The sequence below is a fragment of the Thermobia domestica genome, chromosome 6 (assembly GCF_964235325.1).
Source record: "Thermobia domestica chromosome 6, izTheDome1.hap1.1, whole genome shotgun sequence".
NCBI classification, from domain to species: Eukaryota; Metazoa; Arthropoda; class Insecta; order Zygentoma; family Lepismatidae; genus Thermobia; species Thermobia domestica.
This window is the reverse complement of record NC_137459.1, coordinates 54,864,519-54,891,898: the sequence shown is the minus strand read 5'-3', so window position 1 is coordinate 54,891,898 and position 27,380 is coordinate 54,864,519. Positions and strand designations below refer to the sequence as shown.

The following is a 27,380-nucleotide window of genomic DNA, read 5'->3' as shown; positions in this document are numbered from 1 at the left end:
GTCTTCTTCCGAAGCTAGGACGCGTTTTTTCATCCGACAAAATGGTCTGTATTAAGCCCATTTTACATTACGAGAGCTCTCCAGTTTCCCACATTAAATTGGTTCTTTTCAAACACAACCAAGAACTGCTTGCTTTTGTTAGACTACAGACCATTCTTTGGTAGCCCCTAGTTTTTCCTTACCCGTAAACGTGCTCTGTTCAGGCCTAAAATCGCTACCATTGGATTGACAGCTCAAATGAAGTTGTTGATCCTACTCATAAACACTTGAAATAATAACGAAATTTGCATTAGTGTGATTAGAACAAACTCTAGTTAAGAACATCGGTCTTGCAAGTTATCGAAAGGGAATACAGGAGTCATCTGGAAAATCAGATTCTCCTCTTAATGCATAAAGCATGGTAATAAATTTGAAATATGCTACTCAATTGATGATAGCTAGAGCTGAAGGAGGGGATAAACAAATGGTTCTTAATGACGGGTACCCATATTGTGAGAGTTCGCACATGGAAAATTTGTGTATTCCTGCAATTTAAAAAAAAAAAAACAAGTTTCACCGTGTTATAGAAACAATGAAAACTATATCAGAAAAGCATTGAGTAATTGGAGGAAGAAAATACCCAAATCGTCGACCAGATGACCGAAGCTATTAACACTCTCAGTTGGCAGCAATGATACCAAGAAGGTCAAAGTATGTATATCTCTGTTCCCGCCAAAATAAATGTTGTAGTTCGTTCCCGCCAAAAATGTATTCTAGTTAGTTCTTTTTTCAGAACCATACTTTATTAAAATTGTAATTAATCAATATTTTATTAATTGATTAGTACGAAATGTTCTTTTAGGAAATAAATTTTTATTCGAAATTAACAGTTAATATGAATTAACAGTTAATATGCATTCTTGAAGAATCAGTCACTGAGCATGCGCAAAGGCGTCAGTCAACGCTTAATATAATTGAAGGAGCACGAAGATACGTCCCTTTCGTCGATTTGTCGTCCTGGTGGTCGTATCATATAGTTTCCAGAGCCGTACTGAATAATTACGAGTGTTTTTTACTTTCATCGGGGTAAAAAAAAAAAAAAAAAAAAAACTGCAGTGTGGTGGTTAGTGAGTGGCGGTTCAGCATCAAATAAACCAAGTCTCACATTGGTAAAGGCAGAGTGGTAAGTTTCTAAATTACGTTAAATATTTAAAAGCAACTAACTGTTAAGTAACATTGTTAGTTTTTTTTTTTCGTAATTTAATCAATGTTGGTAACTATTTTTAATTTTAACATATTTTGCAAGTTATGTTCACAGTTGCACATTTCTCTTATAGCACGATTTCATGAGTATTGTAGGTTTGGTTCACATTATGCATTAAATATGCTTTTTTTTTCTTTTAAAAAAAATGAACAACGCACAATGTAACGAAACTACTTTTCTTACACGACAGTCGCCTGCGTACGTGTAAAAACTTGTTTCAAATTAGTGAGTTGAAACATAGTGTTTGTATGACTAAAGTGTCATGTATTCTCACTATGCCATTATTTTAAAAGCAACTAAGCCATTATTTTAAGTTTACCTATAGAATATGACAAAATAACTAATTCCGCATTTTTTTTTATTTTGTTTTTACGCTTTCATCTGTAAACTTTTCCCTCTGAGGTACGTATTTTCCCCACGTGTGTTTCACTTGTTGACTCAGTGATCTGAATTGTGTGTGTCTATTATTTTCTAACTAATTAAAAAAAAAATTGAGTGGCTTTTATCTTCCGACACAAACAGTTCGACATTTCACAAATGTATTTATTGATGTTGGCGGACAATCAGTTTTGACGAGTGGGTAAAGGAGTGCGAATAGTTTTTCTTACGCTAACTTTTTGTCCAAATCGTAAATTTTCTCCCTCGATTTATTGATTTATTTATTTAGTTGATTAAGAGCCCATGGTCCATTTTGAGAACCGGGATTATATAAGTTAAGACTTCCCAACAATTTTAATGTGATGTGAATACTTGCTTACTATACTTGCTTACTATATTTTACATAGCTTTATATCCCTTCTGCTATGTAGACTAAGGATAATATTTTTAATGTATGTATATATAAATGAAAGTTACTACATTTATGATTTAATAATTCTTGAACTACACAACCGATCTCGATCAAATTTTCAAAACACATGAGGTTTGAGTCTGCAATAGTGTCTATTATTTCGTTTTGACGGTTCAGCTTCGGGGAGGGGGAGATATTTAAAAATAATGGAAAATGACCGATATTAGTGTCGAATCTATAGTTTTCGGGGTCGCTGGGTTGAACAGTGACACTTCCGATGAAGTTTAAATCCAGATTCAGCCCCGCAACTTGGGAGAAAAATGAAAATGCATCTTTGAGTTTTACGTCCCACGGTTATGCTAAAGAAGATGATGATGATGAATAATGAATGAAATGGTGGAATGAAGAAAGTGGGAAGAAACGGGAGTACCCCGAGAAAACCCACGCACACGGTGTTTGTCCACCACAAAGTTCACTTCGCAGGGGCCGCAACTTGGGAGAGGGGAAGAATATAAAAAAGATCAAAAATGACCGATATTTGTGTCGAATCTATAGTTTCCGGGGTTGCTGAGACGAACAGTGACACTTCCTATTCCGTTTACATCCGAATTCAGCCCAGGAACTTGGGGAGGAGGATGGGGAGATGCATAAAATGACCAATATTAGTGTCCAATCCATGGTTTTCAAGGTCGCTGAGTTGGAGTGACACTTCCGATTTCGTGTCAATCCAAATTAAGCCCCACAACTTGGAGGAGGGGGAGATATATAAAAATGATCGAAAATTACCAATATCAGTGTTGAATACATAGCTTTCGGGGTCGCTGAGATAAACAGTGATACTTGCGATGCCGTTTAAATTCAAAGTCAGCCCGGGGTCGCGGTGACTCAGTGGTAAAGCGTTCACCTCTGGTGTATGGGGTCCCGGGTTCAAACCCTGCTCCCGCGAAGTAAACTTTGTGGTGGACAAACACCGTGTACGTGGGTTCTCCCGTTTTCTCACACCTTCTTCATTCCACCATTTTATTCATTTTTCATCGTCACAGTCTTTAGCCTAGCCGGCATAAACATGGGACGTAAAACTCGCAGATTTCATTCATCCAAATTCAGCATGCAACTTTGGGTAAAGGGGAGGGATATATATATATATATATATATATATATATATATATATATATATATATATATATATATATATATAGATAGATAGATAGATAGATAGATAGATAGATAGATAGATAGATATAGATAGATATATAGATATAAATGATAAAAATGACCAATATTAGTGTCGAATTCATGGTTTTCGCGGTTGCTGAGTTGAACAGCAACACTTCCGATCCCGTTTAAATCCAAATTCAGCCTGCAACTTGGGGCAGGAAGAGGGAAGAGATACATAGAAATGATCGAAAATGACCAATATCAGTGTCGAATATTAAAGTTTTAGGGGTCGCTGAGTTGCACAGTGACATTTCTGATGCCGCTTAAGTCTAAATTCAGCCACGCAACATAGGATAGGAGAAGGGAGAAGAAATATAAAAATGATCAAAAATGACCGATATCAGACTGCGCTTTAGTAATAGTAAAGAGAGCCTACCTAACGGAACAATTACTTTTTTTTTTTTTTTTTTTTTTTTGTAATTTAACCGAGCGAAACGGATTATTCTTACTATACCCTGGCCGGTGAACGATGATTTCTGACAGCTTTGCACAAGGTCACGCCGAGCAAGCAGAAGACAGCAGGTCAACCAACCTTAGGCTCAGAACCTATCGCGTCTCCATGGTAACCACCGCACATTGCCAAACTGTCACTCACCCCCTTTCACCATCAACGAGGGAACAGACGATTCTCCCCTTGCGCGAGAAGCACATGGCAACACCGCACTCCTCAGTCGTCCTCGCGAGCTGAGCTGTCAGAAATTATCGTTCGCCGGCCAGGGTATAGTCTATTATATAAAAATGAAAATGATATTGTTTCTGATCGCGGGAAAACAGCTGAACCAGTTGAAACTAACTTTTTTTTTTGATATGGTTATCACGTACCTTGGACTAGCTTTTTATCATTTTGCTTTGATTAAAGAATATATCCTAAGGGGGGTAGAGGGAGCTCAAAATTTCAGCCAAAAATGCAATATATCTTTTCCACTTCAAGCTAGCAAGATGAAACTCGGTATATAAACTCCTCGTTAAAATAGATGGACATATGTCTCAGCGTTTTTGTAAATTTCCGTTTCAAGCGGGAACAACTAATTTCTTTACATTGAAAGCGATATTGCCTGTTATTTGTGATCGCATCGCGGGGAACAAGTGAACAGTTTGAAATGAAATTTTGAATATAATGAGTACTAACTCAGTTTTTTTTTTTTATCATGTTGATTTCATTAAAGGGTGTATCGTAAGGGAGGTAAAAGGTTAAAAAATTATGTAAAAAAAAAAAGTATCTCACAAGGCCGTTATGTTACGAAGATAAACCTCTTATTAAAAGTAAGGGAAAATGCGCACCAGCATTTCTGAAAAATTCCATTTTAAAGAGGGGAGCATTTTCTATAATTCCTTTCCTCACATTAAAAGAGGTGTTGCCCCTTGTTTGCAATTGTAACATGAAGAAAGGGATGAAAATGAAATGAAAGCTTCGAGTCACGTCCTGTGATTATGCCGGCTAGGCTAAGGGAGATGATGATGATGAGAAATGAATGAAATGGTGGAATAAAGAAAGTGGGAGGAAACGGGAGAACCCACGCACACGATGTCTGTCCACCACAAAGCCCACCTCGTGCAAGCTGAGATCAAACCAGACATCCCACGCATCAGAAGTGAACACTCTGCCACTGAGCCACCGCCCCCCATCCCCCCAAAAAATGGGGTTGAACGGTTTGAAACACATTTCGAATCATATTTAGTACATATCTTCAGCTAAGATTTGGTTGTGTTACTTTGATTGAAGAGTATATCCTAATGAGGGTAGAGGGAGTTCAATATTTCTGCCAAAAAAGCAGTAGCTCATTCGGTATATTACCTCTTCCTTGCAATAAGGAAACATATATCTCACAGTGCTTGAAAATTTCCGTTTTAAGGGGAATAGAGCGGCCTTCTTTATAATTTCCTTGTTCACATGAAATCGACGTTGTCTGTTGTTTGGCATGCCAACACGAGAAAATGATTCACCTGTTTGAAATAAATTTCGGAACATAATTAGTACCCAGAACCTTTCTATATCAAGTGTGCTCCTGCTGGTGCTGTTGTCGATGTGTGTTTTCCCGTACCTCCCTCGAAAGAGGAGGAACAAGTTGCTGCGGGCGAGATCTTTCAATCGTTGGATGCGGAAGCGTTGCCACAATGAATTATTTCACGGACTTAGCTGTGGACTATCTTATTAGCCATGCTAAGTAGCCTACGATCTTCGCTCGTCAAGACCAAACGACTGAATGACAAATTGGCAACACAGCTGAGATCATTCACTTCTTTCACCGAAGCAAAGGGAAGGTTTCCTCCGTAAGAGGGCGGCGGGGGTGGGGCTGAAGTATGTTTCACATATTTTCCGAGGGCACACTTGAAATACAAAGGCTCTAACTCATGCTACGATTTTATCATGTTGCTGAAGTTAAAAGCGTATTCTAACGGGGGTATGGGTTCAAAATTTCTTTCATAAATAGCGTAGCTAATGGTTTTTATCGTTATACTTTCATTATAATGCGTATTCTAATTGGGGTTCAAATATTTTCAATAAATCTATTCTTCCCGTGCAAAGAACGGGTATTTACGCTAGTGTATTATATAAAAACTTAATGTTTTTGATAATAAGGGACACTAAACTTATAAAACATCAAATAAAGACAATGTACACCATATTGCATCATCGCACCAAGTGAACTTTGTGGTGGACAAACACCGTGTGCGTGGGTTTCCTCGGGGTTCTTCCGTTTAATCCCACTTTCTTCATTCCACCATTGCATTCATTTCTCATCATCACTGTCTTCTTTATCCTGTCCAGCATAAGTGTGGAACGTAAAACTTGAAGATGTCATTTCATTTAATTAAACTTAACGAATACTTTCTTTGATGATTAGGAAATATTCGTGAGGTTTGAGATCTAAATCCATCAAAAGCTAGAGGGTAAAATAAACTTGTCCATATATGCATTGCTACAAATAGAACATGTTTTCGCCACTGTGCCACGGTGGCTGAATGCAGGGACGTACGCAGGAATTTATTGCGGGAGGGGTCTAAAGCGTTTCGGGGGGTCTAAATACAATTTGAGGCTAAATTATATGAAAATTTCTAAAATTGCCCTAAAAGTAGACATTTACAAAAAAGTCGTGATTTCGGGGGGGCTGTCCGGACCCCCAGGACCCACCCCTACGTACGCCCCTGGCTCAATGGTAGAGCTTTCACCTCTAATGCATGGGGTCTTTCGTTCGATGGTAGCTCGCGCCAAGTGAGCTTTGTGGTGGACAAACACCGTGTGCGTGGGTTTCCTCGGTGTTCTCCTGTTTCCTCCCACTTTCTTCATTCCACCAATTTCTTCATTTCTCATCATCTTCATCTCCCTTAGCCTAGCTGACATAATCGTAGTACGTAAAACTTAAGGATTGCATTTCATTTAATTTCAAAACATATTTTCTCGAATACTTTCGTAAACCTTTGATTGTGGTGCAACATGGTGTACATTATTGGTTTTTTTAAAGGTTTTTCAGTCATGGTAGCTCTCTAGGTAAAGGAGAAATACACTTACCAATGTGTAAGTTTCTGCATACAGCTAATGTGATAAAAATGTAATTTTCCACGACAATTATCGTAATATTATATAGTAGACTGATTTAATATGATGATCAGTGGTTCAGTTGAAGAGCGTTCATCTCTGGTGCATGTGGTGTCTGGTTCGATCACAGCTTGCGCCAGGTGAATTTAGTGGTGAGCAAACATCGTGCGTGGGTTTTCTCGGGGTTCTCCCATTTCCTCCCACTTTTTTCATTCCACCATTTTATTCATTTTTCATCATTACCGTCTCCTTTAGCCTAGCTGGCATAATCGTAAGACGTAAAACTCAAAGATTTCATTTCATTTCATTTTTTGTGAACATTAATTTGTAGCTTACCGACCATTTCTTCTGAGTTCGAAATCAATCAAGGATAGTAACGAATTTACTCCATTTTTCTCTCAAAAAACAAAGCAGCAATATATTTTTTCGGTAACGTTTGATTTAAAAAGTATCATGGGACCCACTATTTTATTTGAGACTTAAAAAAAATACCCCGCAAGCAAGGTAGCTCAACGACAGAGTACTCCTCTCTGGTGACAGAAGTCCCTGCTTCAATCTCAGGCCAAGTAAGACTATGGTAGACAATATCGTGTATGTAGGTTTTCTGAAAGTTTTTCTATCTCCTCCCGCATTCTTATTCCATCAATTTTCTCACAATTATTCATTTTCACTAATTATCCGTCTCCTAAAGGGCAACAGCATTTCAGTTTAACGTCCCACGATTATGCCCTTTAAGCTAAGAGAGATGATGGTTATAGCAAGTGAATGACGGTGGAAAAATTGGTGGAATGAGAATGTGGGAAGAAACTGGAGAACCCCGAGAAAACCCACGGACACCATGTTATCCATCACAAACTTGCTTGGACGGGGATGGAACCAGGAAACTCACACATTTGAAGTAAGCGCTCTACCACTGAGTCACCGTGTCCCTTTTTATCTAAGGAGCATAACTGTAAGATGAAAAACCAGACATTTCATTTTATTCGTTTTTTTGTTTTATAAGTAATGGTATCGTAAGCCAAGGCGTGAATTCGTCTGCAAGTTTTGTAAACCACATTTAACAACTTCCGTAGAAAAAACATATTTTTATGAAACATGGTTTTCCCTTCTGGGCTTTCTAATGGGTTCAATTGTCATGGTTTAGAATAATGGGTAAGGATGAGAATTTACACCAACATTAACAACATATTTCACAGTAACTTTCGTATAAAATATTTTTCCTTCAAGAAAATGGTGTATTCTTGTTTTGAGACTTCCTATTACTCCTATTGGTTATAATTTACGTAAATCCGCGAAGGCCAGTGTAACGAAACCATCAAATTTGATAACTATTGTACGCTTCTACAATGTGTAACGTCGTTCACTGTTTCGTAATTATATGTATGTGCAGACATGAAGCATCGGGCTGATGTTACACCCTTATTCTCGACAGATTTTAACACAAAACGACATGATTATATCCGAGTATTAGTAGATGTACGGTTTCAGTAATCACATAACTTTACTGAAGTTATAGAGAAAGAGACAGGACAGATAAAAGTGGTGGCTCAGACGAACGAAAGAAGTTTGCTCATGCTCGCTTTAATAAATTATACTGATGTGCATATTTGTATGAGAACAATCTCTTATTGTTTTTTTTTTTTTTTTTTTAATCGAACACCAAGTTTTCTGCTAATAGCTCTATATCGTTATTTGTAGGTAGAATTTTTGCCAGCGTTTCTGTTTTTTTTTTTTTTTTTTTTTTTTTTTGTATTCCGTTGTACGTTTCTTTCCAAGGAAATCTACAAAAACCATAAAATGCAATTAATAACATCTACAGTTGGGAAATAAACAAAAGCTTAATATTTTGAACGGTATTATACATGCATGATTGCATTATTTCTCATACTACTAAAAAGTTCTTGCTAATGTAGAAATTAATTATCCTACAACTGACAGCAGTAAATAAACATCAGAGAGTCATAAAATGAAACGAAACGAAATTATATTTTTAAGATTTACGTCCCACGTTTATGCTGGGTAGGCTAAAGGAGATGGTGATGATGAGAAATAAATGAAATAGTGGAATGAAGAAAGTGGGAGGAAACTGGAGAACCTAGAGGAAACCTACGTACACGGTATTTGTCCACCACAAAGTTTACTTGGCGCGAGCTGGGATTGAACCAGAGACCCCCAGCACAAGGGGTGAACGCTCTACCACTGAGCCACCGCGGCCCCAAAACATGGATATATTGTTTAGTACTGTGAACACATCTATAATACAACCATTCTTGGTGGATAGTGCAGTGGCATTCAACCTGGAATAAGCGTACCCCCAGCAGTGCGTGATGGCTTATCAGGGAACACACAAAAGATTCATTCTGGACCATAGTTCTATTAAATTTACAACATGATTTTTTGTTACAGTAAAAGTGAGTTATTTATTTGATAAATAATAAGTTATCTAATTTATTTTTTGATATAGTTACTTACAATTTAAACTAAGGCTAAGCTAAACTTATGGGTACGTTCTTGATTAGAAAAGTATTGTTGGAAGTGAGTGGGTGAAAAAGGCCTATCCGGTTGCAATGATATTAAGATGGCTGAAGGAGACTTTGAAGGAGATGGTTAAAATTCAGCTTAAGTGTAGAAGAGATTATGTAAATTCTATATTCTAAGAGCAAATTGTCCTAAAATGGATGGAACATAGTCAAAAAAGCACGAAACATTAATATCAATGGAAAATAAATAACAAACAAAAAAATCCTTCACTTCTCTCTGTAACCAAAAGGGAGAAGTGGCTGAAATTTAGCTTAAGCATAGAACAGACTATGTAAATTCTACATTCAAAAAGGAAATTGTCCTAAAATGAATGGAATATAGTAAAAAAAATCACAAAACATCAACAGTAAAATCAACGGAAAATCAATGAAAAAAGATGAAGTCGTTCACATATCTCAAAAACTATAATAAGGAACTGGCTAGTTGAAAGATTATCGCAAAGAAATAACAAATAGCTTAAAAACAATGTATAGCACGTAAGGTAACTATGGATAGAAGATTGTCAAAAGTCAAGTTGTTTGAGTAAAATCAATTATAATGATAAACTACATGCATCTTCTTCGAATTACCCAGGGCGCCCCACGTGGAGATTACGTGCTTAAAATATCTCACATCTTGATTTGGAATCTCCCGACTCGATTATCACGTAACGTGACTTTTGACCTGATTAGGTGACACAGTCTGGTCCTTATGGTAAACCAGATAGGTCCTTACTAGTCTACTAAATAGCGCACAGGTACTTGATACACATGGTTCCGAGTTCGATTCCAGGTTGCAGGGTATTGAACACATTTCAATGGTAAAAAAGACGCTAAGCTTAAACAGACTACCTTAGTATGTTGTAATATTTCGAGTTCTGCAAGTAAACCTCTTTATATATAATTATTATGTATGGGTGTAGAATGGATTTGGCAAGCAGGGATGCGCACGAGACAAGATTTGAGGTTGTCTCGTCTCAAAAATGTGCTGTAAAAGTGATGTATCGACTCGAAAAATGTATTCTTCTCTATTGGAAGAGCTATGTCTCGATTAGAATTTTGTCAGGAAAATTCTGTCTCGACTTGTTTCGTGCGCATCCCTATTGGCAAGGGGACTATACACATTATTTTATCATTTTGTACATTGTGTAGAACAAGTGTCATAAGTACTATTTTATCCAATATAAATTTGTGTCATAAAAAGGTTGTTTTATATACTCCGTATTAGATTCAAATTACCAACTTTCTTCATTCAAATAATATGTATATCGTTTAAGGCCAAACAATACAAAGATTTGAGGCTGGAAAATTGGCTTGTAGAGAAATGTTGAGACATCATACCCTTATTTATTTTTTAATAAAGATAATGAATTCTTCGTTTGTTCATATTTAGTCAGGAAAATAGAAAATTTTCATTATGCTTTGAACGGGATCTCGTATTATAGATTTACAAATGTATTGCTTCAAGTAATCACTACAGCGTGTAGAAAAATTTCGTGAAACAATTTTATCAGCTTAATCACCAAAGAACAACTCAAAGCTGCAAATTGCCAGCAGCTACTATTATTATTATTACTACTACTACTACTACTACTACTACTACTACTACTACTACTACTACTAATAATAATAATAATAATAATAATAATAATAATAATAATAATAACGTTGATAATTTCATATGACAGTTCAGCATAGTCTCGATTCTGTAAAAAAATAAAATGCAAACAAGTGATTATGAAATGAAATCTTTGAGTTTTACGTCCCACAGTTATGCCGGTGAGTTTAAAGGAGACGGTGATTATGAGTAATGAATGAAATGGTGGAATGAAGAAAGTGGGAGGAAACGGGAGAACCCCGAGGAAACCCATGCACACGGAGTTTGTCCACCACACCGCACTGCAAACAAATGATTATAAGGTTGTTCCATACACACAGAAACCTAAATATACCATGCATGCAAATTTACCCTGTAAATCAACAATATCATTAGCAATGCGAAATTAAGAGGACGACAATCAACCAGGGCCTCCAGTCATACGTACCGTCCCGGTGTTCTTCTGGTGGAAGAAAGCCTTGGAAAATTCTCATCAGAATGGCTGGCGAACCAAGGACCTCACGTTTCCGAAGGAACAACGCTAACCACTAGACTATATCCTCCTTCTTAATTACGACTATGATACATGTTTTGAAATTGACCCCACCTGCTTGTGCAATGTAGTATCATACGTTATTAACACAAGCAACTAGACGGAAGCGAGTATGTCAAGATGCCTGTTAGCATATGCAACCCAAATGACAGCTTTGTTGGGTTGTATAAGAACCAGGATAGGATGCGTTACGCTATTGCCTTTTGTAATGTTTGCCTAAACCAAGTTCTGCTCGGCCGGTCTTGTATAGTACACTTCAATCCTTATCGAAATTTGTTTGCTAAAAAAAAATCTGGTTTGTAACACAATCATACAACTAAAGTATCCATCTCAAATCAGATCCACTTTACGAAAATTTTTCGATGAAAAAGATTTGTTTCGACCATTGGTGAATACTCGCCATTCCCAAATGGCAAACGTATTACATCGAAGTCAAGATGAAGAAGGGTTGAAGCTAGCAGCAAAAATTGTAGAGAACTTTTGATAGCATGGTAGTCGGGGATGCATATATATATATATTGTTAGCCTGGTCTACTCTAGTTCGAAGTGAATGTGGAGATTGTAGCTTAAAGGAGAAGACCAAACTAAACTTAGAGAAATATCTGAAATTTCTCTCTTAGACATGCCCCTGAAAGTTAAGCAAAATATGTACCATGGAATTTAGGAACCAATTTAAGTTGTAATCAATGAAAATGTTATTTAATTCAGGGAAAGGCTTAGTGTTCATTTTGGATCAGTTTATTGGACATTGAATTTAGTGTTCCCAGATTTGACGTGTTTAAATGTCTGAAAGGTTGTGTGGAATAAAAGAAAGGAAATCTGGCCAAAAAGAATGTCATACCTTGAGTACTTCTGGGTCCATGTTGTCAAGAATCCTCCTTTGCAGCTCAGCTTTGGATGTTATAAAACGTCCTTGGAAGAATGAAACTTGGTATTCGCAAAACACTCACAAATAAGAATAGTGTGCAAACTTCTCCGACACTTTAAACTAAAATGACTTATTCTGTTTCGTTACTTTAAATATAGTCTCGTATTACAAAGTGACATATTCGCTTGTTTATAATTTACGGCTTGTCGCGTTTACTAGTTCGTCGCGTCTGATTCTACGGTCCGAGCTTTCTCGGCTCTCGAACTTCTATTACTCGGCTTCGATCTCTTACTCCCTCTGTTCCCGGTCTTCAACTAATTGCTCTGTTTCCAAGGAAACAGTTTTATGTACCTAGGTAATCGAAAACATGAGATTGCAGATTTCACAGATGTTTCATGACAACAATGACTCCAGCCAGCACGTGGAACTCTTGAGAAAACTCAGTTGAGAAATAACATTCTGCTGACCAAAAATCCTTAAAATCTCCAGACACAATCTTCCGGATAATTTAAATTTTGTCAATCTGAGAAATTTCTGGAAAAGATGAATGCAAAAATTCTTACAGTGTTATAAACATTTCCGTACACAATTCTGAAAGTAAAATGCTGATTTAATAGTGATTATTCAACAGTTATATAATAACCTCATTATGTAAATTCTCTTTAACGTAATGTTAACTAAGTTGCAGTATTTGCTTTTCGTAATGAAGATAACAATTCATGAGCAATGTGAATAATTTTCATAACACTATTTCCTTCTTTCTTAGTCGTGTAACATGATTTTAATAAACACAAGTGATTATGTACATAAAATTAACTTGAATAACATAATGTATCGTAGCGTTACCAAGAATTGAAGTCCAGTACTATAACATCTAATAATATCCCATAATATCCTATAATATCCTATAACATCCTATAACAATATACAGGGTGGTCGTGCATCAATGACGGAAAATTCGGGAGATGAATCTACAGGTAAAAACAAGCAAAAAGTGTCATATGAACATTAGGTGAATGCTGCTTCGTTTAGACGCTAGAGGCGTCTGAAATGTCACATTTCAAGGCGGCAATTTGCAATATCTCAAGAACGGAGAGAAATACGAATGTCGGGTCAAAACATATCAAAGGAAACCCCATCCGGAGAATCCAATTATGCATAAGTGATGGTGAAACAGTGGCGGCGCTAGAGGGGGGCACAAAGAAAGTGAATGAAACATGGAGAAAAGTGAACAATTTACACTGAAGAATTGTAGGAGGGGATGTTACATGGAACATCAGCAAGAAATGTTAATGAACAAAGGCAACAATGGCTACCCTGTAGGGACACTATGGGAGGCGGAATGTAGGCATAAAGTATCTTTGTAACGGAGAGAAGTAGAAATGTGGGGTCAAAAGATATCAAAGGAAACCCCATCCGAAGAATCCAATTATGCGCACGTACTGTGGAACAGTGGCGGCGCATGGGAGCTACAAAGAAACTGTTAAACACTCTTAGTGATGATACGCGCAAATCGTACAAAACACGTACGGAAGATGAGGCCCAGTGTACTGTAAAAACAAGAGGTATTGTACTTTCCGTGGTCAACATAATCCTGTCTTAAAGGTGTTCAATATATCTTCCTTGTTCTTCGAGACAGACAGTTATACGATGGTGTACGGATTCTCTGACTTTTAGCAATAACGCTCGAGTTTGCGTAGTGTGGCCAATGCAGCGACCCAAAATGAGATGTGTCCAGGCTTGTCGGGATCGACCACGACAAGCTTGAACACCCCAGGAATGTATCCAGGCTTGTCGTCGTCCAACCTTGTCCTCAATGACCCAAAATGAGATGTGTCCAGGCTTGTAGGGATCGACCGCGACAAGCTTGGACACCCCAGGAATGTGTCCAGGCTTGTCGTCAACGACCCAATTTGAAATGTCTGTTCCAACAAACTCTACCAGTTAAGGCGTTTCCAGTTCATACATACATGCCCTTCAATATAGAGTTGCATGGCTCGCATCTATATCGCTATTAGCTGATTCTCACCAGTCAGCTACTGCCCTCTACTAGAGGATTTTCGAATTATTTTAAATTTATTTATCTTTTATTAAAAGAGATTATTATTATTTACAAAATTTTCGTTTTACTTAAAAAATTACAAGCAGTATTTAACAATTGTTGCAATATTTCCGCCAAAAAATCATGGTAAGTACGGACCGTGCGACTCTGCCGTGAAAGCCACGTTTTCATGCACCGCTGACTTCAAAAAGTTCACCACGTAATACAATCACAAACACTAGAGGTGAACACGTTTAAAGTTTCTGCGATTGCTTTTCACGGCGAATAGCCGCAGTCTTAGCGTTCTCTTATGTATTAAATGCATATGTGGTTAATTGTGACCAGGTGCTGCGTTAAAGCCTGACGGACCCGCTCAGTTCGGCGCCATCGTTTCAGCTCGGCGCTTATGTTAATCAAATGGGATGTGTGCCATTGTACATAAAATTTTCGCTGAACTGAGCTGGCGCTGAAACGGTGTCGTCGAAACGTAGCGGCCCCAACGCCTGATGGCTTGAATAGGATTGAACCCTAGGCATTTTTGGGTCTTAATCCTCGTTTTTTTTAAAATTTAAACCGGGTTTTTATTTTTCAGTATTGATATATGATATTGTAATTGAATAATCATGTCTGTGGTACTTCTTACGATTTTTATGAATATCACGGTGGTATAAAAATAACACTGCAGTATAATCAGAGAGAACAGTTGCCCTTGTACATTGATAACACTAACTGCCCTTGTACACCCGTACAAGTGAATAAACAGTTGTATTTGTCAGATCATTTAATTTAGAAAACGAACATCTGGTTGCTTAGTGGATTAATACTAAGGTTCTTCGAGACCTTTCGTATTCACCCACCAATTGACCACAAGTGATGGTTAGTTGTCCAATATTGAAGGATATGACGAACACAACTATATATCCATTTATTTATTAAGTGTCCAGGCTTGTCGTTGGCCAACCTTGTCGTCAGCGATCCAACATCGATCCCGACAAGCCTGGACACCTCAGGAATGTGTCCAGGCTTGTCGTTGGCCAACCTTGTCGTCAGCGACCCAAAATTAGATGTGTCCAGGTTTGTCGGGGTCGACCCCGACAAACCTGGGCATCATTAGGAATGTGTCCAGGCTTGTAGTCGACCAACCTTGTCGTCATCGACCCAAAATGAGATGTGTCCAGGCTTGTCGGGATCGACCACGACAAGCTTGGACACCTCAGGAATTCGTTCGAGTCTGGCGCAAGAGGATAAATTGAGAAGTGTCCAAGCTTGTCGTTGCCCAAGCTTGTTGTCGTCCAAGCTTGTCGTTGTCCAACCTTGTCGGGAGCGACCAAAATTAAGTGTCCTTGCTTCAGTCCGATAGCCACCCCCTAAATACGCCACTGAACATTAGTCAACCGTTCCCATATTATCTAACACAGCAACGAAACAAATTTTGAGTAAAGGGCAATCTTAATAGCTGTCTATATTAATATTCGAGACGAGGCCGAGACTTTCGAGACTGACCTAAGTCTCGTCTCGGTCTCGTCTCGATGTATAGAGCTCCGTCTCGGTCTCGTCTCGGTATATAAAAGGACGTCTCGGTCTCGTCTCGGTATATAAAAGGCCGTCTCGGTCTCGGTACCATCCCTAATGTAATGTGAAGTGGATCCTGTTCGAAGCTCCATGGTGACGTCATCATTGGATAGGATCATATGAACCGGTTCCAAAACATCCGAGACCAGCACTGCTCCAGAAGAAGGTCCTCCTGTGTGTTTGGTGGACTGCTCGCGGCATCGTGCATCGGAGACTGCTACCAGCTGGTCAGAGCATCAATGAACTTTGCACTGTCAGAAATTGAGCCGTGTTCAAGAAAAACTCAAAACTCTGTAGCCAGTACTTCTGAATGGCAAAGGGGTTCTTCTGTTACAGGACAACGCTAAGCTCCACGTGGCTAGGATACCCCGGGACAGCATTCTACACCTTGTATGAGAAGCACTATTGCATCTGACATATTCTCCGGACATTGCACTGTCTGATTATCACCTGGTTCATTCATTGGACAATTACCTTAGAGGATGCCATTTCAAATACCTAGTAGAGGTGCAACATGCACTTGATGCATTCTTCGCTTCACGGTCTACCAAGTTCTACTGCGGTGGAATCCATGGCCTTCCAGAACACTGGAAGAAGGTCGTCGATGCTGATAGGACCTTTTTTTGATCTTCCAAGAAAGTCTTAGGTGATATATCGATGATCGAAGGTGGTGAGTGAAAAAGCGACAGAACTTTCTTGGTTGCCTTTATATATTGAAACTTTAATAACAACAAAGAAATACAGAATTTGAAAAGAAGTCGTCTATAGTCTAAACATTAAAGTTACCATAATAGCATTACCCTGGTGTGGAAAACCTGTCAAAATGCTCTTCTTCGGAATTTAAGTCCGAAATTTCCCGATTGCTTTGCGCCCGCGCTAATCATTCGCCTACGTTTGATCTTGTTTAAGCCTGAGAAAACGAAGAAAATAATGATCTTTTGCTATTATATAGCATGCACGCTAAACAGAACTTACTTTAGTGTCTCTTTTTATTTCTTTCTCCACTAGGGTGACCAGATTCTGATAAGCGAAAAGTAGGACACAAAATAATAGTTTTTACTGCGTAGGCAATAGGCCTACTCATATCCTTATTTGATTTATATAGGCCTATGGTAGTTTACTACGTCGGCAATACGCATGTCCTTATTTCTTTTAACATTAACCTAAGTTAATCATTCATTAAAAAAAAAACACTGAACAAAAGTATTGAAGAAATTCAACACTACTCCGTATGCTTTGATTAATGACAAAGTGGTTTATTTTTAGGAATGTACAGTGAAACTTCGTGTAGGGCTAAGAACTTTTTTTCAATAATCGATTTTCGTAGTGTGGGATAATTTTAAGGAACAAGGGAAAATTTAGACTGGGAAGAGGGAACTACTTAACTTGGTTAGCATCACTATCGTAACTCTAAGAAGAAACCTTTCCTGCTTTACCGACATCTAACAAGACCTTCTTACAAGTAAACCTTACGTTTGGGTGAATCGAGTTGCTGACAGAGACACATATGAGAAAGTAGTACTAAATGTGGTCAGTATTTCAGTAAAGTTGTAGGTGCGAAGCTCCAGGGGTTTAGGAGACACAGCTACCACAACATCACATGGAAGTACAGAATAGTCTTCATACAGTTGGAGGTAAAAGCCCTGTAAGACCGCTTGTAACGACAAAAGGTGAATAACAAATATATGGGTACATATTAGGACTAGAAGGAAGTCATATAGTAAGGGTATACCTGACGGCGGCCATCTTAAAATCCGCCATTTTGAATTAAGGTTAAGTTTTTAAAATAGGAATAGGGTCATGTGATACATGATTTAAGGCGCAAATCTAATCAGAAGAACAATGGTGACGTTAATTCTGATTTCCACGTAATTGGTAAAAAGTTACAGGGAAATTAAAATTTGTTGCAGCGAGAAATAGATGCGAACAGGATACAATAAAAACAACGAAATGGCGTGCAAGTACAGCATCAAACAACTAACATTGTAACGCCACCATTGTATTTCTGATTAACTTCTAGTCCGAAGTCATCTATTGCATTATTCTATTCCCATTTAATTTTGTGCTGGTTAATGATAAAGCAAAAATGGTTATACCGTTGGATTTATGGTGAAATTTGCTATTAATAAGGTGTCAATCTTATGCGTTTTGTTTAAAAATGTGTCTGATTCAAAATGGTAGATTTGAACATGACCGCCATCAAGGCAACTTTTACCATAGACCTAATATTTATCCACCTGCATTTTATTTAACTATTATCATTAACACAAAATTTACAAGGGGGGTAAAGAACTAATACATATGCTGCAACAATATTTAATTTCCCTGTAACTTTTTACCAATTACGTGGAAATCAAAACTAATGTCACCATTGTTCTTCCGATTAAATTTTCGCCATAAACCATGTATCACATGACCCTATTCCTATTTTAAAAACTTAACCTTAATTCAGAATGGCGGATTTTAAGATGGCCGCCGTCAGGTATACCCTTACTATATGACTTCTCCTTAGTACTAATATCTACCCATATATTCGTTATTTACCTTTTGTCGTTACAAGAGGTCTTACAGGGCTTTTACCTCCAACTGTATGAAGACTATTTCGTACTTCCATATGATGTTCTGGTAGCTGTATCTTCTAAACCCCTGGAGCTTTGCACCTACAACTTCACTGAAATATTGAACACATTTAGTACTACTTTCTCATATGTGTCTCAGTCAGCAACTCGATTCACCCAAACGTAAGGTTTACTTGTTAGTAAAAACAACGTACTCCAAAACATTTTGTTCTTCCTAATCTTTTGAGGAGTGTTAAAAACAAAGTGGTTCATCATTTAAGAAAAGAGTGCCTGTGATTCAAAATGTTGTGAATAAAGAATTAAGTATTAAAATGTTGGAAGTAAGTTAACTCAGGACATTTCACAGAACATTTTAAAAACGAAGGACATTTCTCGATTTTCTAGGCGTCTGCGCAACACGCAGGACAGCTCTTTGAAAAACAATACTGTACTGCGAAAATCAGTACGTCTGGTCACCCTATTCTTCACTAATCAATAGTAGATTCTTCACTAATCAATTCATAATATTACAAACTTCTATGTCTACTTCACATAAGAAATGGTAGCAATTTGTAGATCATGTCTTGCTCATTAGAAGTGGGTATATTTTTTAAATTTTGGAAAGTAGTGTTATGTACGAAACAAGAAATTTCTCGTCTCGTCCCGTCCCTTCTCGAAAACAAAACGAGAAGCACTTTTTTAAAAAATTTCAATGGTCTCGTGGACAACACTAGTTTGCCCAAGTCTTAGATTTCAAACAGTTAGAGTGTTACATGTTTCATAATACAAAAACTATAAATTGAGGGCACGGTATCTCCGTGGTAGAGCACGTCCCTCCGGTGCGTGGAGTCCCTGGTTCGATCCCCCTCCAAGTAAGTTTGTGGTGGACAATATCGTGCCCGCGGGATATCCCGGAACACTCCCGTTTCCTCCCACTTTCCCATTCCACCAATTCTTTCATCATCATTCACTTGCTTTAATCATAGTCTCCCTTAGTCTACAAGGCAATACTCATGGGCCGATAATCTGAAAGAAAACTATACTGAATTGAAAAATTGATTGAAAAATTGATTGTACGAACGTAACGAAAAGTGTTTATCGAAGTTTAAATGTATGCAAGTCATTATACAATATACTCCAATGGTCAATATGGTTTACATCTTGTTTTGTAAAATTATGTACAAAATGTATTCTCTGATTTAAGAAAAAAATCACTCACAGACTATCAGAATCTTTCCACGTCACAAGCAGCTTACGAAAAGCGTGATATAACGAGAAAATATTCGAGAATAGACGAGAAGAACTCTTCCAGAATCGAGACGATCATTTCTCGTTTCGTATGCAACAGTACTGAAGAGACACCGTAATACTACACATAGTTTATGTCCCGAAAACTTCTATTCAAGCAAATTTAACTAATAATTTTAATGGTTTTTAACATTAGTGAAAGTTAAAATACACTCTACTCTTTTGTTAGTTTCCTCAAAATTAATAAAATTATGTTATTTGTTAGCATAATATATTCGTCCTTAATTGCTAATTCAACTTAATACTCAGTGATTTATGCAGTTTTCTTGACTTTCAGAGGGAATTTCAAGAATTTAGCGAGTGAGAGGTATATTCCGCTCTAAAATGTATCTTACATTAACAGAAGCAAGTTGAAAATTTTGGGCTAATTTATCTATTGAAGGAGGAGGATTTTCCTTCTCGTAGGGGTATGAATGGAATATAATTGAAAACGATTGGTTGTCTTTCATTATATAGATCTAACCAAGACTTTTCAAAGGGAAAGACGTCAATCTATTTTGAAAGAACTATAATAATAGTTAGGATTGAGATTTTACCATACAAAATGACTCGCCTAGGGGGCCCATTCCCTATCGGTTCGAGTCACTGCAACGTACGATTTGCGTTTTAGTTTGCGATAGCCATCATAGCAGTTTGCATTTTTCGTGTTGCGTTATGATCCGCAAATTTTGCGAAAACCGTTACCGAATGTAACCCTAGGAAGCATACTGCATGGTTCACTGTGTTGCTGTAAGACTGGGCAGGGAATATCACAATAATGCCAGTTTAGCATTGATTTTGATTGCATTGCTAAAAAGAAATAATAATAATTTCACTCTCGCTACGGCTTCGAAATTAATTACACTTGAGATGTGTATCTCCAAACCAAAAACTCATACGCTCTTGCTTTTACCTACTATAAAGTATTATTCTTTACGTGAGCGAAAAACGTAGGACCACTAACTAACTAATTAACTAGCTCTATAAACTATGGAACCCGAAGGTAAATGCCCTGTTCACAAAAGATCTCCACTGACTTCTATCCTTAGCTAACTGCATCCAGTTTCTACTTTGGATTCCTATTTCTGCGAGATTTATCTTAATATAGTCCTCCCATCTGCACCTAGGTTTTCCTAATGGTCGTTTTCCGATTGGTCTTCTAGTTGAGACTTTGAAAGCATTCCTACTTTCTTCCATCCTGGCTACATGACCTGCCCACTTGAACCTCTTAGATTTGATGACCCTAACAATGTTTGGTAAATCGTATAAATTATATAGTTCCTCGTTATGAAGTTTCCGTCATTCCCCATTCCCGTTCCTCTTGGGTCCGAATATTCGTCTCAGGATCTTGTTCTCAGATACGTTCAGTCTACGTTCTTCCCTCAAAGTAAGTGACAGTGTTTCGCAACCATACAGAACAACAGGTACGACTATCGTTTTATATATTTTAAGCTTCAATTTCCGCGACAGAATTCGGGACTACAAGATATTTTGAACGGAATAATAACACGAATTCCATGCTTTTAGTCAACATTTATATTCTTCGTGAATATGGTTTTCGTCTGTTAATATTGATCCTAGATATTTGAAAGTATTCACTTTATCAAAAGTATTATTCGATATTTTAACGTATCCATAATTTGTTGTATTACGATCCGGGCGAACTTCCATGTATTTAGTTTTCTTTGCATTTACTTCTAAACCCATGTGCTTGCAAGCGTTTAATAAGACCTCTAATATACAATAACACATAATAATAAAGAAATTCTGCTACTAAAAAGAAACAGTAAATAACCGATTCCATAGCAAGTTTTTGCGTTTTTAAATTATATATCATATTTGCTTTTATTGAAACATTTTTCGCAACTAATTTTGAACATTGTCAATGAAAAATAGAACCCATGTTTCTCCAGTCGGTATATAAGCAGAATTCCATTATTTCTTCCTTTATTATCTGGCACTAGTGAACACTCAACACTATCTGGCAAGGCCCCACTATTCTTACAGCATTTAGCATAGCACTAAGAACCCTAGCGACCCACGTATATATTATAGAATCTCAAGAACCGATATTTTGGCAATTTCTGTTGGTTACAGATGTCACAAGTCTTCAAATTAAAAGAGCAATCTTACTTGTCGATAGCAAGTCCAAATTCTAGTTACACCATGGTTGCATATGTGAGCCTTTAGTTGAAATTATTAAGTTGTTTGATGTTTATTTACTAACAGAATACCCATTCTTCGCAAGAGGCAGATTGCGTTTCATTTTGGACATAAAAGGATCAATGTAAATTTAAACTGCATCGGAAGTGTCATCATCCGTCTTACAAGCAACGTACAGAACAAGGCAGGGTCAGATCCGACTCAAACTTCGCCCAGAGGGCACATAATAGAAAAGAAGAAAAAATGCCAAATTGGAGCTGCCCCCACCCAGAAACACCGGAGATGTGCTCCGCAACATAACGCACCACGCGACAATATAAGATAAATGTCGCAAGATACCCGTTTATGTCGAAAACGGAAAGGATGGGCAACACCAGGATATCAAGATATTTGATATGCGGCCATCTTGAACACTGACTTAGCGGCCATCTTTAAACGCCATATATATGATGTTTCGACAAAAAGTATAGACGAACCTGGGTGCAGAAATCTGTCATTTCGGAGTTACGAAAACATGAAAAAAAGAAGAAATGTAAAGGTCCATAACTTCAATACTATGGACCTAACTTAGTCGGGCCAAGACTTCACTTAAGAACTAATATGTGCCCTATCCAAATATCAATCTTTCAGAATCCTGCGGTACTTCCGCAAAAATGTTTATAAAAGTAGTTGGTGAGTACTTCAAATTATATGCCCGTAACCAAGCTCCCTCTATAAACATTGTTCTCTGAGTACCGCATCATTCTGAGACATGTATTTTAGGGCAGTTTATAAGTTCTAAGTGAAGTCTTGACCCGACTATGGTAGATCCCATAGTATTGAAGCTATGGACCTTTAAGATTCAGTTTCTCATGTTTTCGATAGCCTATAACTCCGAAATGATGGATCTCTGCACCCAGCTTAGTCTATACTTTTTTGTCTTTCTTGGGGTCAAGAATCACCTCCTAAACGTTGTTGGTGTTGTTTTGAAACACCATGTATAATATTCCCTCCCCAAGTTGTGGGAATGAATTTGGATTTAACAGGCATCGAAAGTGTCACTGTTCATCTCAGCTACTCAGAAAACTATGAATTCGACACTAATATCGGTCATTTTCGATCATTTTTAAATATCTCCTATAAGTTGCAACGTCAAAGTGAAACAATAAAAACCAGCCTGGGCCCGAACTTCATCTACGTTCAAAATTTGATCGAGATCGGTAGGTTAATTCAAAAGTCATTCAGTCAAAAACATAGTCACTTTCATTTTTATATATAGAGAGAGATTTGTTTATTTATTTTGAACTTACGGAAATGAGCCATTCCATTATTTTTTTTTATTATTCATCTTAAGATTTTGATTCCAAGTCAATATGTGTAATTACGTCTCATATAGTTTCATACGCAGTGTTTCGCTAGGAGTTGGCATGCAATTATTAATTGTCGGGTTCGATTTCCAGCGGGAGCTCATGTGGTTCGGATTGCACGTTAATCAGTAGGTTCACGTCTCATATAGCCTTGCTGCTGAATGGGACGTTAAACCCAATATCAACTCAATTATTAATTGCGCAACAGTTTATAGCATAATTGAGTATCAAGACTTTGTATTTTAGCGCTCAAGCATGCAGACGATATACAAATATAAGCACGACCAATTGCATAACCTTGGCCAATGTGATTTGGCATACATTGAAAAATGCACTATTATAAACAAAGTATTTGTACCAGACATTATCAAACAGCTTTCAGCACAACAATAACGAAACAGTAGAACTGGGATCAGTTGTGTATTGCCTATCACTAGAATATATTCTAATATGAGAATCGAAACAAAGAATGCGTTTATTATTTATACAATGAAACAGCGATTTACTCATAAAATCACGCAATTACTGATTTAATGTACTTACGTTTCATTAATTTACTATAATTGGAATTTGTTATTCATAATTGCCGACAGAATGTTAATGCTATACTCAGTGGCGTATTTAGGGGGGTGGCTTCCGGGCTTAAGCCCCCCCCCCGAAATCTTACTTAGTATAGTAAAGTAAATGAAATATCTTGCAGAATTTTCACATTTCCAGGCAAAGCCCCCCCCCGAAAGTTAGCAAAGCCCCTCCCGAAACAAAATCGTAAATACGCCACTGGCTATACTATATACAATACTTAAAATCTTGAACCTGGTCCTGGTCTTAAGATTTATAACTGAGAAACCATTGAAACATTCTATAATACTCGTGTGTAGAGGTCTAACGGAGGGTTCTAATTTCATCAACTCTCCTGACAACGCCGATATATACTAACAGTACTACTAATGCACTATACTGTATATTAATGTATAGTGTGTGTTTTGAATACATGCTAATACCGTATACTTATTTTTAAAATGGCATTCATGAAAACTTCGACAATTTTATATCGATATTAAAAGAGGAAACTGATTACTAATTAATTATTTTAGTAATTGAAAGTTTCCAGCAAAATAACTATCCCCTTTTCATTGCCGCAGAGGGTAGAAAGATAAGCAGTGCCATACATTTCATAAAATGTGTCATATGAGCGAAAGATAGATACTGCCTTGGATTTTCACGCTTAAGCCTATCCAGCAAGACTGTATACATATTATTACAACTAAAGTCCCACTGAGTGTAAGGTAATGAATGTAACAAAATATAAAATGTTCAACGTTTTTGCTTGTTATCACGAAGTTCTCATCTCCTTTCCTGCACGTATCCGGTTTTGGGACTAACGATTCCAACGTTGCAAAGTAATCGACGCATGTAAATTCCAAGTAACATTTGATATCCGCATATAGGAAGGATTTTAATAGTTAAGAGACACCCGTATTTAGCACGTCTGCATCCGGGAAGAACCCACATACACCTAGAGTAAAACTATGAGTTCTTATGTGCTTAAGTCGGTGGCTAATAATCTAGTAAATATACTTCGACTTATATCTTAATTTTAGTGTTTTTCAATTAAATGTATTTTTCATACTTGAACAGAATTTTGATTTTGTGAATTATTTATTTTCAGGTTGCTCATATTTGAAGATGGATCTTCTCTCAAAATGCGGGGAGAAGTTTGATTTGTTTCAAGGAAGGTCCAACGTCGACGACTTTTTCTTCTGTTTAAGAAGATACATAGGTGGGCTTATGGTGTCCGCCTTAATTCTGTCTGTAGGTTACACCTTCTTCGCAAATGATGTTAGTCGGGAAATTGAGGACCGTCCACTACGCGAGGTTCAAGATGTTTGCTGGAACGAAGCATTTGGCCCCGTCTCGTCTCATGGTCACCAGATCCCGTGGAGTACAGCAAGGCCCAACGAAGTACTTGATGATGCAGAAATTGAACCTAGAGAACAAGGCGACTTCAAACTGATACTGTTCGTCTTCATGATTCAGGTCGTTATTTTCTTTTACTCATATTCAATTTGGAAAATGTGGGACAATAACAAAGTTTCTAAATTAATTGATGCCATGAGGGAAGTCCCTGTTGCCGATAATTTGATTAAGGATGTTGCAAATTTGGTACATAATAAAATTCACCGTTTCAAATCGTACGGATTTGCATTTTTGTTGTGTCATGGCTTTGAGTTATTATGCGCTTTTACTAGTTTCATTATGGCTTACATTGTTGGTAACATAAATGGATTTTCGAGCAGTGAAAATGATGTTCCAAAATTTGTTTCAGACTCTTGCATCTTAACTACTGGGAATATGACCAAATCAACTATCTGGATCTTCCTTTCAAACGTCCCATACAGCCAAATCGCTGTAATTGAAGCATGTCTCTCCTTAGGTGTCATTGGAATCACCGGCATTTACTTTACGTTCAATATTTTTTTGTCATGTGTGATTAAGGCTCGGGCAATTTATTTAGAGTATGTTACCAAGTGCAAGGATCGTTATGCTGTATACAACTTGGCCAATGTATTGTCATACGATGAGTTTGTTGTACTGATTATTATCTGCAAGAAAATGAAATCCTCATATCGCGGGTACTTTGTGTCGGAATTATCAGCTTTGCTCCCAGTCACTGGTAACTGGAATAATGCCACAGGTGTTGAAGCAGATGGCAATATATATGGTGACGATTGTGATGTACATGACACGGATGATGACACAGATTATGCAACCGCAGATGATTTGGATATATTATTCTCAGCATCCACTGCCCTTCTGGGCGAGATGGATAACTACCTACATTATAGAACAACTGATGATGTTGTCTCTATGGAAGAAGGTTTTGGTAATTACCGACATTCAGTTATTATGTACCAACTAGAGAACGTGGTTGAAGACGAAGGTACAAATTATGAAAATGTAATCGAATATGAAGTACAGGATGAGGATAGATTTCGAGATTTTGATCTTCGTTTCTTACCACTGATTTCAGCACTGCTATTCAGCATTGCTTTCGCTACTTCTTAACGTTACAGGATTTTTTTGGACTTCAGGCACCACATAGAATGTAAAGCATCTAGCACTTATATATTAGAAGTAATTACACTCTGGGAAAAAATATAAACGTGTACTATTGATGATGGAAAGATAATCGTGATTGTATAACATATTAAGAGGTGTTAATATGTTTCTAATTGCAGCATATTTTATTATTATTTGAAAAAAAGAAGTGCAGTTGTCGAACAGAGTTGTGGCAGTCAAGAGCGAATGTTCATCTTGTTTTTGTTTTTTTTCTGGAAAGTATGTACGTGTTGCTTAATTTACAGTTTTTGTTACCATAGTTTACTGTTTCTCTTTTTTGCTTTTAAATTGGCCAACAAAATATTTCATACCACCATTTTTTTCTTTTAATTAAAAATAACATAATTAATTGAAAATACTCGTAATGTAGTTGCTTCTAAACCACATATGTACAATGCAAAACCGAACACATTATTTCAAACAAGAATAAGATTGTTGAAAACAGTGGTGCCTGAAATATTTCATTATTTAGTAATTATTAACAACTTTTGTGTCTCTCTTTTACATGTTCTTTATGTATTACGATGCTCTAATACTGATTGTTCTTAACATTTAAAGTTACAGAAGTTACAGAAGATATTAAGTACCGGTACTGGTAATTTGAAATATGTAAACACAAAATTTGTTACTGAAATTTTTATTCACAACCTAATATACTGAAAAGAGTTATTTGTAAAAAAAATGTATAATTGTATATGAAGGAGAGCAAATATAGCTAAAAGATGAGTTTTAATAAATATTAATTTTTGATCAAATATATTGCGTAAAAAAATGTAGTCAATTTCATACATTTCTTGTGTATTGCAATATTATATTATATGCACTGAATTCAAAGTAAATTCCGCAAATGTAGAATCTAAATTTTCTGTACTATTATTTCACTTTTTTTGTCTCTTTAGCTTCATTATATAACTTTTCTTATGTAGTTCATTCAAAAATGTAAATTTTACTTTTTCTTATAGTAAAA

General features: G+C 37.1%; 1 protein-coding gene across 1 annotated transcript; it reads left to right on the top strand.

Moving 5' to 3' along the window:
* The first annotated feature begins 989 nt into the window (after nucleotides 1–989).
* Nucleotides 990–27,380, top strand: LOC145688011 (uncharacterized). Its single transcript, XM_081761677.1, has 2 exons — nucleotides 990–1,162; nucleotides 24,963–27,380. The coding sequence occupies exon 2, from the start codon at nucleotides 24,980–24,982 to the stop codon at nucleotides 26,357–26,359; it is 1,380 nt and encodes a 459-aa protein (XP_081617803.1). The 5' UTR covers nucleotides 990–1,162; nucleotides 24,963–24,979; the 3' UTR covers nucleotides 26,360–27,380.